Source organism: Neolamprologus brichardi, chromosome 13, assembly GCF_056152115.1.
Source record: "Neolamprologus brichardi isolate AB-2024 chromosome 13, ASM5615211v1, whole genome shotgun sequence".
In the NCBI taxonomy this organism is placed as follows: Eukaryota; Metazoa; Chordata; class Actinopteri; order Cichliformes; family Cichlidae; genus Neolamprologus; species Neolamprologus brichardi.
Genome location: NC_142116.1, coordinates 23,282,411 through 23,295,529, shown reverse-complemented (window position 1 = coordinate 23,295,529; position 13,119 = coordinate 23,282,411). Strand labels below are relative to the sequence as shown.

General features: G+C 40.1%; 1 protein-coding gene across 4 annotated transcripts in view; it reads right to left on the bottom strand.

The window, feature by feature from the left end:
* Nucleotides 1-12,549, bottom strand: part of ate1 (arginyltransferase 1) — a 51,788-nt gene extending 39,239 nt beyond the window's left edge. For 3 of the 4 annotated variants that reach the window (XM_087850332.1, XM_087850333.1, XM_087850334.1), the window contains exons 1-6: nt 12,365-12,549; nt 8,029-8,092; nt 7,789-7,851; nt 7,510-7,619; nt 6,687-6,914; nt 2,102-2,316 (exon numbers count right to left, since the gene is read on the bottom strand). In XM_087850332.1, coding sequence (XP_087706458.1) covers nt 2,102-2,316; nt 6,687-6,914; nt 7,510-7,619; nt 7,789-7,851; nt 8,029-8,092; nt 12,365-12,464 — 780 coding nt within the window. In that variant the 5' untranslated portion in view covers nt 12,465-12,549. The remainder of the gene's footprint in view (nt 1-2,101; nt 2,317-6,686; nt 6,915-7,509; nt 7,620-7,788; nt 7,852-8,028; nt 8,093-12,364) is intronic. The other variant, XM_087850335.1, reaches the window with a different exon arrangement.
* Between the last annotated feature and the right edge of the window lie 570 nt (nt 12,550-13,119).

Sequence of the window (13,119 nt, the reverse complement as noted above, 5' to 3'; positions counted from 1 at the left end):
ATAACAGGTTAATTTTTACATACAATAATGAAAGGTGCATAGAAAAATTATGATGCATCCATCACATGTGTACTTATGAAGCAGTGGATCCAACTAGGCATATATGATAAGCTCAAACTTCAACAGAGAAGATCAGGAAAAGTCTTTGATAGAAAGACGGGGAAAGAAAAACTGACCAATGCTAATATAAAAAAAATGAAAGGATCCTTCTCTCATCGTCCGGCCCCATTTAATTAACTGTCTCCTCATTTTGAAGCTTTTGTTGGCCACAGAGGCTGTGCCATATAAATCCCCTGGAAGGACACGACAGATGAATTGAACTTGGGGTTTGTTTGGCTTGGAACTTAACTCTTAGGTCTCTCATATGAACATTTGGCATCAGCATCCTTTAGTCAAACAGAGATGCTGAACGTCTCAAGTTTGCTCGTCTTAATATTGTTCTTAATCTGGAGATATATATTTTTGATAAGTTCAAAAAAAAAAAAATGGGGGAAACTCGCACCACTAGCAGACAGCATGGAAATGAAATTTCCAGTTCTCAAAACAGACTTGAAATTCAAAACCAACTTAAATTGCTTAAGAATGTTCAAATAAAGCCAAACAACACAACTGCACTTTGTTTAGTTAATTAAAATTTATTAAAGAAAAGTGTTGCATCTTAATAATATTTTGTCATGAACCCTCAAGACCTTTCTTTGCACTGTTATAAGTAAAAGGACAGATGAGAAAACTGACTGCCAAACCACTGCATATTAAGTAATGGGATAAAAGAACATCTATGGAAATATAAAAAAACTGTAGAGGCTGTACACAGGCACTCTTAAGGGGAAGAGCAGTTCCATACTTTCCAGAGGTGCCTGAGGGGATTTGTATCACGTTGTCACACTGACCCCAAGTGGCGGCATGCAGAACCCCGGCTGCACTGCACGGTCATCTAAACTCGTCTTCCCTGTCCCTATGACTCATCTCTCTGATCTGCAAAAGTAGTGAGCTCGTCCAAGGACGCAGAATCAATCGCAGCAAAAGAGAAATATAAACAACGAAGCTTTGCAGAAAGCGACGGTGATCTTATAGCAAAGCCAAAGTGAAGATGCTAAATCACCAAATTTCCATTTCCACGTTTTATATGGACCCTGCAGGGGTTTTTTTTATGTATCCTGCAGTGTATTCTCGAGTGTGACATCTTAAACAGATGTGTTTATGAAGAAACTGAGCTTGACTTCACTTAATTGCTCTAGTGTAAACACAATAATCATCTGGTACTGGTGTGACAACACTTAAGGATCAACACAAGACACGTCCAACTGACAACATCAGAACGATTTGCTGAACTGCTAATGATTCAAAATGTTCCTTAGCCAGAAATCTGTTGCAGCCCTGCTCTATGTTCTATAATAATAATAATAAAGAGCTAAATGGGTCAAGTAGAAGCCTCTCCAAATTGTATGACTTGTAAAACATATAATTAACCTCCATTTGCATCGGATAACATTGTGTGCGTGGCCTCTAAAGAGAATTGAATTATAATTCCAAGCAAACAAATGAATCCAACTGAAAAGAGCTGTCTAGTCTCACGGGGTACGGAGACAAAAGACAGACACTGCCTGGTTCATCACTGCATCTGGCTTAAATCTTGGTCAAGACCAGGAATGACATTACTCTACCAACCTCAGATGGAGGCTTAGCCAGGGATCTCTCTTCTACATTGTTCTCCTGCCTGCCAAAAGTTCATTTCCATGTCTTCTCATACTGGCTGAGCTGGGTGCTGTGGTTTTAATGTCATCAGCAGAGTAATGCAACCCATTTTGTGTGGTGTGCCTGTCATTTGGTTGAATTCGAAGTAGGAAGAGGTGGTTTTTCCACTCCGCTTTGGCTAGCTATCCTATCCGTACACATAAACACATGTGAAGTCACTGGAGCTGGGGAAGAGCTCTGTGAGACCAAATGTTCGAGCTAGCTAAGTCCAAACATTACAAAGCCTGAAAGCTAGACTAAGAACACTATTTCTTAATGACAGAATCATCAAAATACGTTAATGATTGTTTAAAGTTACAGGAAAAAAAAGAGGAACAAAAGTTTGCTCCACAATATTTTTGTTCACCTCAAGGCAATGAGCGGAGTTTTCAGGCAATGATTCACTGATGAAGTCTTCCAATGTTTTTGATTGGTTGTTCTGACTAGGAGTTGGTTGGGTAGGAGAGACAGTGGAGGAAACGGCGTCGCCATTTTGCCTCATTTGTTCTTTCTGAAGACGCCGCTCTTTCCTCAACTCTTTGGCCTTCCTACACAGCGGGCGGCTAGGATCGGCTCCATTCCCTGCAAGACAGAAGGAGAAATGTCAAAGGTTTACTGAATGTGCATTAATGCTTTCATTTTATGCAAAGACATGGTGAGAATATGCCACGGACGTAAAAGATCCAGTTTAAAAACTGAACTCGGGGAGAATGATCATTTTCAGTTTCAGACTGCTTTTTCGGTAAGAATAAACCAAAAGTAACAAAGGCTTTAACTTTGAGCCGCTGTAACCGATGAGGCTCAAATGTGGGGCAGAATGTGTTGGACCATGTAGGCAAATGGGTTACCATGCTTGCTTCAGTGAAAAAATCAAAGAGGACTGAGGTAATCACCATCCTTACCTCAGTAGTCTTTACATTAAATCATTGCTTTGGCAGCCATGAAACAATATTCTATGTGCTACTGGAGTCAAAGTGATGGGCAGCTATCGCATGTTTTTTGAAAGTTTTTTTAGGCGATAACAAAAAAACCCCAACCTAATAATAAAACAATCAGGTCTGCTGGTGTGGGAAAATAAATGAGTGGACCAGCTCATCGTACATCGCAAATAAAACACAACCCACGCATTTTTTTCCTTCTATCAGCACGACTGACAGAAACAGTTCCTGAAATTACTAAATCTCTGCCTGTCCCTTCTTCTCATCCTGCTGCCCCTCCTCCTCCTTCTTCTCCTCCTCTACCACCACAACCTCCTGGGCTCTTGCCAAGCCCTTCAGCTCTCCGGGCATCCCATGTCAACAGTTTACACGCCCACATCCTGTTTGGAGCAATAAGGAAACGAGAGCCGTTTCCTGCTTGTCATATTGCCAGCTGCCACCATCAGCTCATTCACCAACTCCCCCCTCCGGTGAGGTCACAAGGAAGAGAGAGTGAGCGAGAGATCCCGATGCCTGATCCTGACAGAGGAGAGAGAAACTGATCCTGGCCAAGAATCACTCACAGCATTCAGCTTTAGCTGTCTCAAGGTCCTGTGTCTGTATGGCAGATTGCATCCTGTGAACAGTAAATACAGAACTGAAGCTATGCTATAAAATATGCTAAAACCATGAAATGACATTTGCAGTGCATAAACTAAAACTAAAAAATATTTTTGTATTTTTTTATTTATCGCTTACTGTGTTCTTCTTCTAAATGATTTGTTGTCGAGTCGTCGGGGGCGATAGGAGCACATAAATGTAGTGACTAAGAAAATTAACAGCGTAATATTTCATCTCAAGATTGCCACATTAGCATTTTATTGGAAATGAAAAGCGGTGCGAAAGGAAGTTTGCACTTGCAAGAAATCATCTCTGGTGTAAACAGAGTTGTGGCTGTGGTAGCGTGGTCACATAGTTTACCTCTTTTAGAATAAACAAACCAATGTCAAGGAAGAGTGGTCACGCAGACAACAGGAACTACAGCCTGGACCGAGTTCATCACACTGACTCAACCACAAACACAGCAACCCTTATCCATGATTACTCTGTCCATGTGCCTCTCTCTCCCAGTAATTACACTCTCAGCATCGACACACACTTTCTCTCTTAGCCTCACAAACACAAAAAAAAACAAAAAAAAAAATAGGTACTCCCAAGGACAGGATATGCAGCTGTGGTGAAGATAAAGTCTGACAGATCAGTTCCTGTGGAAGACAGATGCACTTTCTCCAGCAGTTAGCGCTTCATAAAATCTATGACATTCTCTATCCATGCTTCCCCGAGCGCACATATGGCTTTCAGAAGATACACTCAGTGTAAGCTGTCTAGAAATGTGAAATACTGCTTTCCTATACGTAAACATGCAGCACACAAGTCAGAATTGATTTACAGTGGCCGGAGGATACTGTCGTCTCTGTTCTGCGTGTGCAGTGGCATTTATTGCAATGTATAACCCTTGAGAAACTACCAACTTAAACTCTCTGCTCTAATTAAAACTGGTTCCGCTTCAGTTTTTGGTAACTGGAAACTCCCCAAAGTTATAAAGTGCATTAGTCATAAAAGTAGAGGAAAGAGAGGTCCAGCTGTTTTCTGCTAACGGTGAAAAACATGATCGCACACGGCTTCGAAAATGTTGACGTCTGGGCTCCGGGGAGGCCAATCCATGACTGATAGTGTTCCAGTGAGTGGTGTTTACAGCATTAGTATCGTGCTTGACATCATTTTCCTGCTGGAAAATGAAGTTGTTCCAATCAGACGCTGGATCAAAATCTGGTGATACTTTTCTGTGTTCATAGCCCCAAACCATGACACAGCCTCCACAAATAGCTGTAGACACTCACTTTTCCATCTCATTCTTGACCTACTTCTGTACATACTGATGATGATTTAAACCAAAAATCCCAAATTTGGATTCATCACTCCACGTGACTTTTGTTCACCGATTTTCGGTCCAATTCTTGAGTAATTTGGCATACCTCAGCCTTTTCTCCAGGTTTCCTTTAAAAAATGGCTTCACAATACCCCCGCCTCCACAGAGACCATTTCTAATAAGGCTTTGGTGAACAGCAGTAAACAACTGAAGGCCCTAATGCATCTCTCAGGTCTTGTGTCAGGTGTTTGTTGGATTCCCCCCCCCATTTCTTAAGGTTCAGTATGTACTGTTCTCCTGCTGTAGTTTTGTTTTCTTTTTTAGGTCTGCCACTTTCTCTTTTGCCCCCCTAGTTTTCTCAGGTTTTTGGTAAATGTGGTAAAATTCTCACCTTGTTGGTCTAAAAATCCTATTTTATTCTTGTCAAGCTATATTATCTTTGACATTTTTCATAGATTCACCAAAAAAAATGGGAACAAATTATGCGTTTTCATTACCAAGTTGTTGATCTTGTTTAAAAGCCACACTGGTTCACCCCTTGAGTTAAGTGCCTTTCTCATAATCATTGCATGATTTACAAAAATTTTGCACAATAATATTTCTCCAACATCCTCTCTTGCCTTTTAGTTAATGATGCTGGATGGCGTTCTCATCAGAGTTGGAAAGGAAAAAAGCAGCTGAAGCCTAAAACATTAAAGGTTGTTAAAAACGCCACTTCCTCTGTCTAATGGGAGTTTATTATCTCTTCCCTATAAGTGTTATTAATTCATTATTGAGGGGATATCCTGTTCTGGAAAATAAGGAGGAGAACATAGATAATTCCAAACCAGACACACACTCAAACAGTGCCCTCATTCACCAACATGCTGCAATGTGAAGCCTGGGTTACAAGGTGAACAGTGACACCTTCTGGCAAGATCTGATACTTCAGTTGGTGCAGAGCACAGCATGAGGCCACATTGGATATAGTAGAGACAGCATAAATTTAAACAGAAAACCAAAGAAGCCATTAAGTATTAAGTACAAACAGCTAAGGATTCCTCGATTAGACACAGGTGGCTTATTATTAGCTTAGTTGTAGCTGACTACATTTAAACAAATTAATAAGTAATCATGTATTCAAATTGTCTTAGCTGCAATGTTTAAAAAAAATCCAAATTAAGTTTAATTGCTGCAAAGAAATTCCAAAAACACTAAAGGGAAACTACTTATATAGCAAGCCAGAATAAAAATTCACCACATAAATGCTACATTAATACTCTGTATGATGAGTCCATTTTTAAGGTCTGTTTCCATTGTTTTTCTGGTGGCAAGATCTGCTTTCTGTATCTGAAGTTCAGTGTTGACAGCTCAGCATCTACAGTGAAAAAACAACGCTCTGCTTACAGCTTTTTCTCCCCTGCTGTGCTGACAGCATTTTCAGTTAAAGAGCATTACTTCCCTCTTTGTCCCTGACAAAAAGTGTCAACCCATAGCTGTCACTGACAATCAAACTGTTTGAAATCCCAGACTGATCTAATCCCGTTCTTAGGTCCTTCCTGGAGTAGACTGTGGAGACTCGGAGCACTCGGTTCACGTGTGCTCCGAGTATTTTTGTAACCTAACAACAACGCGGCTTTCTTAGAAGAGCTCCAAGACTGAAAGCACATAACCCAGAAACCGGCCTTTCTAGTTAGTGGGTTATTAAAACTTTAGAATAATGTCAACGTGAAATTATCCGCTTCGGTTTCACACTTACTGGGAAGCTTCATTGCATTGATGGTAATAAATAATAACACCCCGTCAACTCGATTAATATCACCTTCAGCCCGTTTATGTGTGAGAAGGTGGACACACAACAAAGCCGAGAGCAGAGAGAGGTAAAAACCCTGCACTGCTTATTGCTGAGGCTTCATAGTACAGCTGCTTCCACCGTTCATATAGGGATTTATGTCATTGTTTTAAAAGTTTAGTTTCATTTTTTATGATCATCTGATTAACTGCCGCTCCAGGTTTAGATTGATAGATCACATAGAATAGAATGAGATAACTAATTATAGTACTAACATAACCCCCCCCCCCCCCCGAGCAACGGCAAGTACAGCACTAGTTTAGATGATTCCTACCTGGTTTGGGAGCTGCGGATGTTGTTGTCCCAGCCAGTACAGACACTGGATCATTCTGTGATGTTTGCGAGCCTGTAGGTGTGGCATCTGCTGCCTCCTTCTGAACTTCTGTGGTAGATGGAAACTCTGTAGCATCCTTCTGAATGTCTGTGAGAGCGGTGCACTTTAAATGTACTTTCCTCAGTTCCTGTGGTCCTGCCTCTTCACACACTGAGTCCATTGGCTCACCTATAATGCAGGAAATCAATATTCCTTACACCAGACAGCACACTGTAAATTACCCTTCTCTTCTGTTTTGAATTGAATTCATTTTTGAATGAGCACCCAATGCTAACTGTACTTTAAACCAGGGTGCTTACTTACGCCTGATCATTGACATCAGAATATGACATTACTGATCTGCAGTCATGCACCAGGACTGCTCTCTGTGACAACCTGCAGTTAAAAAGCCTTGCTGTGAAGGGGTCTCTGATGAAATGTTGCACAGTTTGTGAGCTTTGCAACTGATGGAGCTCTTATGAGCTGATAGAGAGGAACAGCCATACTCCTGTGTAAACCCATAAATCTCAATCTGCCTGCTGTTCGCAGAATCATTTATATCAAAACCTGTGGTCCATGAATACATTACAGACTCAAGTCATTTTCACACATTTATTAAGTTTCAATCTCAAGTCAAGCCTGTGTAGTGCTTCACACTACAAACTACAACACATATGCAGTCGCAGAGCACTAACTGCTTAAAGAGTATTGCCATTTTTTCCACGAACTGTACACCAATAGAGACTATGAATGGATGTGTTAATACCTCATATATTATACATACCTGCACAATCTTCCTGCCCCTTTTGCAGCTCCCCTTTGGATATAAATCTGTTCATCTTCTTCAGGATTTTCTTGTGGGATTTGGAAGGCTGAAATTTCAGAGCGTGGCATCTTGAGAAAGGATACAAGGTAAAGGTTATTGGTTGTTAAAGCAAACATTTAATTAACGTATTTCTTCAACATAGATCAAACAACCCTTGTGTATTCTAGGTTTTTTGGTCTTATCAGATCTTAAGTTACTTAAAGCATGACTCATAAAAGGGCAAGTTAATAAAATTACCTGATGGTATACTGTGGACAGCATGTCTTCTGCATTATGGGTTTGTAAACATACTTCCCACTTCTGAAAATGAAAACATGGACAAGATTTTTGGGAGAAAAAACAAAAAGTATGCCAATAAATTATTAATTTTTATTTGAAGTAGTCACAACTCCATTTTTAAACTGAATTCAGGAGAAAAGGTTTCAAATGGAAGTAGGAAACCACTGGCTGAAACCAGGATACTAAGTAGCTACTTACCTTCTCCATCCTCGATCTATGAGGTCTTGGTAGTCTTGTACTGTCATGGTGTGGGACCACATCCCTACAATCAAAACAAAACAAATAATTAATCAAATTGTTTCCTTAAAATGTATAATTGATTTAAATACATTTTTATATATAATGGCAATCGTTGAAAATATGGCAACAAGCCTAGCCAGTGTTATGTATGAAAAGTCTCTTCACCTTAAGCCCAATCAGACTTAAGGTCATAAAAGTGGTAACGCCTTTTCTTTTATTCACAAAAACCGAAACGGACGGGGAAAAAACTGTTAATGAGATAATACTTCTGTGTTTAAATTGATGATAAAACTGAACCGGAAACAAGGAGAACGAGTCAGGCTAGTCTGTCAAGAAGTTGAGAGACTTGTGGTAGGTCCACATTTTTGTTCCAGTTTAAAACACTGTCTCCAAAGGGTCATTCCCACAGTACTTTAAGGCCCCAATGGAAATATACAAATTTATCATTTGTAGCCAGATCAGATCCCTCTTCCCAGAGCCGAGGTCTGAGCTCTTCCTTTCAACTTTCAACTTTCCTATCACTCTTGGAGCCTGCATAAACAAACCAAAACATAAGCTTCTATTGCAAGAAAACAATCCATTTAAATTTAAAACAGCCGAGGTAATTAACCGGTAAAAAGTTCACACAACACACACCAACCTCTCAGTCGAGTATAATTTCCTATGTTCCAAAAAAAATTATGCTTAGAGTCCAAGCAAAACTCCACTAGTGAACCACAAAATGACAGATGAGTCTCCAACAGACACAGTGGCAAGACTGCAGGCTTTCTTTATGTCTGACACACATCAAAACTTTTCACAGGACTCTCTGTAGTACTGTGAAAAACTAAGTGCACCTTTATTGTTTCCATAGGATCTAGGGTGAGAAGTAGCAGTCAGGTGCTGCTATACAAATCACTTGATTAAATGATCATCAGGAAGTGTGACCAAGGCTATCAAAGCAGAGATTTGGGCAGTTTGCTTGTCTGGAGTGTTCAGGTGTGTGTTAATTGTCCCAAAAGTGGAAGTCTCAACAAATTCATCCCAAAGTCGAAGAAAAGGCAAACAACCAAGAGATACATCTCAAAGTCTGCAGCCCTCAGTTAATGTGTTAAATGTTCAATACAGTACAGAAAGAAAACCACTGAACATGTATAGCTTCTTTGGAAAGATCACTAGGCAGCCTCGCTTCTGTCAGTCTGCCCCAGGGCAGCTGTGGCTACAACTGTAGCTTGCCTCCACCAGTGTGTGAATGTGAGAGTGAATGAATAGTGGTATTGTAAAGCGCTTTGGGTGCCTTGAAAAGCGCTATATAAATCCAATCCATTATTATTATTATTACTAGGAGGAAGTCTCTTTTCTCTCTCAAGAGAATGTTGCAGCACAGCTTATGTCTGAAAGTTGCATCTGGCCAAACCACAACACTTCTGGACCAGTGTTCTTTGGAATGATGAGGCCAAAGTGGAAATATCTACCATAATGCATAATATTAGCATAAACATATCAGCGTAAACAGCTCATACCAGCTGTCAAGCACAGTGATGGAGGGGATGTTTTGCAGTGGTGTTTGGCTTTTTGCAGCCACTGTACCTGGTTACTTTCCAATCACTGAGCTGATTATAAACTCCTCTGTATACTCAAGTATTCAAGAGGCAAATAGACTCCATACTTGAAATGTGCAATTCACTTGTATTTTTATTTTTATTTTTATTCCTATTTATTCTATTTATCCCCTTTGTATATTTTATCTATATATGTCTTTGTATTTATATATGTGTGTATATATATATATATATATATATAATATTCTTAACTCTGTAACTTCTGTCGGTGCTGTGCTTTTTGGAAAACAAATTTCCCAGAGGAACCCACCCGAGGGATTAATAAAGTTTTATCTAATCTAATCTAATCTAAATGTGAAGCCGTCTACATACCAGTTAAAAGTTGGTAGCAATTGAGTCATGCAAAGCGATAAGCAGCAGAATGGCTGACAAAGAAAGAAAAAAAATAAAGGCACTGCAGTGACCCAGTTACAGTCCAGACCTCCAAATTCACACGGTGTGGTGGGACATTACAGGGGCCTGGGTATAAACTAATGACTGTAAACTTCAGTGAACTGAAGCAACGTTGCAAAGAAGAATTCCTCCAAAACAATGTGAAAAGACTGAGACAAAATCATATAATTTTTCTTATGGAAAATGATTCCTTCAAGTTACTGCTGCTACAATATGATGATTCTACAAATGAATCATGACGTGACCTTAGTTTTTCACAGGTCGCATGAAGTTCCTGTGAAAACTTTCTAGACTGTCTATACAACTGAATCGCCATCATAAATAAATGTGTAAACAGTATGTGAAAATCTTTTTTTTTTTTCTTATGTTGCATTATTCAAATCATTGTCGTCGTGGCCCCCCCCCCCCCCCCGCCCCCCTTCTGTTACATAGATCTTCAGTTATCTTATCTGTCAGTGGTAAAATAAAGAGCACTGAAATTCACTCTGTTTAAAACCCCAGAGAAGTTATGCTTAAATACAAAAGGCTTAGGGCCTACACATTTAGTCTCTCAGATATTTCTGGCCTATGACTGTAAAATGATCACACCCTCTGAAATTGCAGAAATGTCCCAATCTCATATACATGTGCATTAAAACCAATAATGGGCATATAAAATGAACTTAAAAGGCTTAACTTATGCTGATTAATTAACTCCTTTTATTTGAACATAATACATGCCATCAAAAAGCCCTGCTAATTTGTTAGGCAGGACTCATGAGTCTAAAATACAAAGAATGGATTCCATGTGCAGGCGGGATAAGAGTACAGTGGCTCACAGCACACCTGGAGTGTGTTTTCACCACTCACACCAGATCCCTTCTTCAGCCTTCACTCAGGCATGACAGACACAATAACACAGATGAGAGCAGATGTTGTGCTCTTGTTGTGAAGAGTTGCGTTTGATTTGTATCTGACAACACTGTTGATAATATCACTGCACCAATCACACCAAGGGAAAACATCATATGACGCACCTGTTCAGAAAAGTCTACAGTAAAGACGCACTGCTACTATATACATAATCCATGCATCTACAGCATAAGATGTTTCACATCTTTCCAGGAAAATAAAATGATGCCAGTGAGAGTAAAACATGAGATAACGCTTGACCTGCATCCACTTCCAACCCTGTAGCACTGTTACATAGTTACAAGAATTACACAGGTAGTAAAGTCTCCCTTCTTCACTGCAAGCTGTCGTATCCATATGATGTAACAGGAACAGATTAACACTCTTACTTTAGATTAGACATCAGCTCTTGTCTGCAGGCCATGTGCCCAGTTGCTCATTGACTACACTGGGACCTCCCTAATTATAGTCAACCTGTCTCAGTCCTGCTCAGATCAAATCAATGACACCAGTGTGTCCTCTTACCTTCTCACACAGTTTTCATTTTTATGTAAAAGTGAGATCTTTTAAAAAAGTAAGAGTAAAATGAATCGCTGCATCATCGAGGCTCATTTTTACTAAATATTCCAAAATATAGTCACGTGTCAGCATTTATAATTAGGCTGTTCAACTAGTACACTGTTATCCCTCTGTCACTCACAGCTAGAGAACAGAGTTCGCAAGAAAAAGTAATGCCAAGTACCATCTACATTACCTGTTACACCAAAACAAAGTGTGAGAAAGTACTATAACACATGCGCCGCTCGCTGTCACCTATTGTATATTATACGACTTTTAAACCACGTAAAATATAAAATATCCTGGATTTCCTAAACTCGGCGTCACATCACAAATAACAAAAAAGAGAAAGCTGCACTTTCTAAGGACAGCAGCCTTGCTTCTCCGTCCTGCTGTTTAAGAGACTACCTATTAGCTTGGTGCTACTGCAAATCTACTGCTAACATGCTACAATTGCATTGTTACACCCAAGTTAAACATGGTTGTCCTACAGAAAAAACATTCAACAATAACCTTAACTGATTTATTCTACAAGCCTTCTTCCGTTTCCCAGAAAGCAAAAGCTAGGCTAGAAGCTAACGGCTAAAAACTGAGCTAGGTCAATAACCTTAAACCTATCTAAATGATGTCAGGCTAACGGTAAATAATATTTACACTCGCAGTGTGCGTACAGTCTATGTAACATACTCAAATACACTGACATTAGGGATAGGTGCAGTGCAAAAAACAGCTAGCCGGCTATTATGCCAGAAAGTAGACGGAGCTAGGTCATTAGCACAAGCCAGTTCAGAGAACCCCGGCTATCCTCCACACAGACACACATATACACACACACTTCATCCCCAACTTACCACGAGAGAAGTTTCCCGTTTGGCTTTTACAGTAACCACAGCGGTAGCCATCTTCGCCACCGAAATATTCTACTATAGTATAAGACTTATTTCCTGCCATCTTTAAGATCTAGCACAGCTGACAGCTGAGACAGGTGACCGGGCAAGCCTTGCTCGACATGTAACCCCGCCCACAGCAAATACGTCATCAGTTGTGCTTAAAACAAAGGGAGTTCTGATAAAAGTGTTTACACTCTCAAATAATGAAACAGCTAAACATAATGCATTGCAGTGCATTCTGTAGAAATGACTTTATAACTTCATATTTAAGAAGACAGAGGCAGGGGAGAGGATGAAGGCATGTTCAGAGGCCTGAACATGTTCTGAATGTACGGTTTTGAGACAGTGGCACTGGCATAAAGACAAGGGGTGAAGCTGGAGGTGGCAGATGAAAATGCTCACTTTCACTGACAAAGATATACAGATTTATAATCCTGTCTATCAGTGACAGCTCAGGTTGAGAACTTTAGAGATAAAGTTTGGAGAAGAAGGTTAAGATGGTTTGAACATGTGCAGAGGAGGGGTAGTGGACATACTGGACAAAAGATGCTGAAGATGCAGCAGCCAGGTAAGAGGGAATGAGGAAGCCCACAGACTAGGTTCATGGATGTAGTGAAGCAAGACATGCAGAGAGTTGGTGTGACAGAAAAGGATGCACGGGAGAGGATGAGAGGGAGGCAGATGATCAGTTGTGGTGAGTCCTAACATTAGTAATC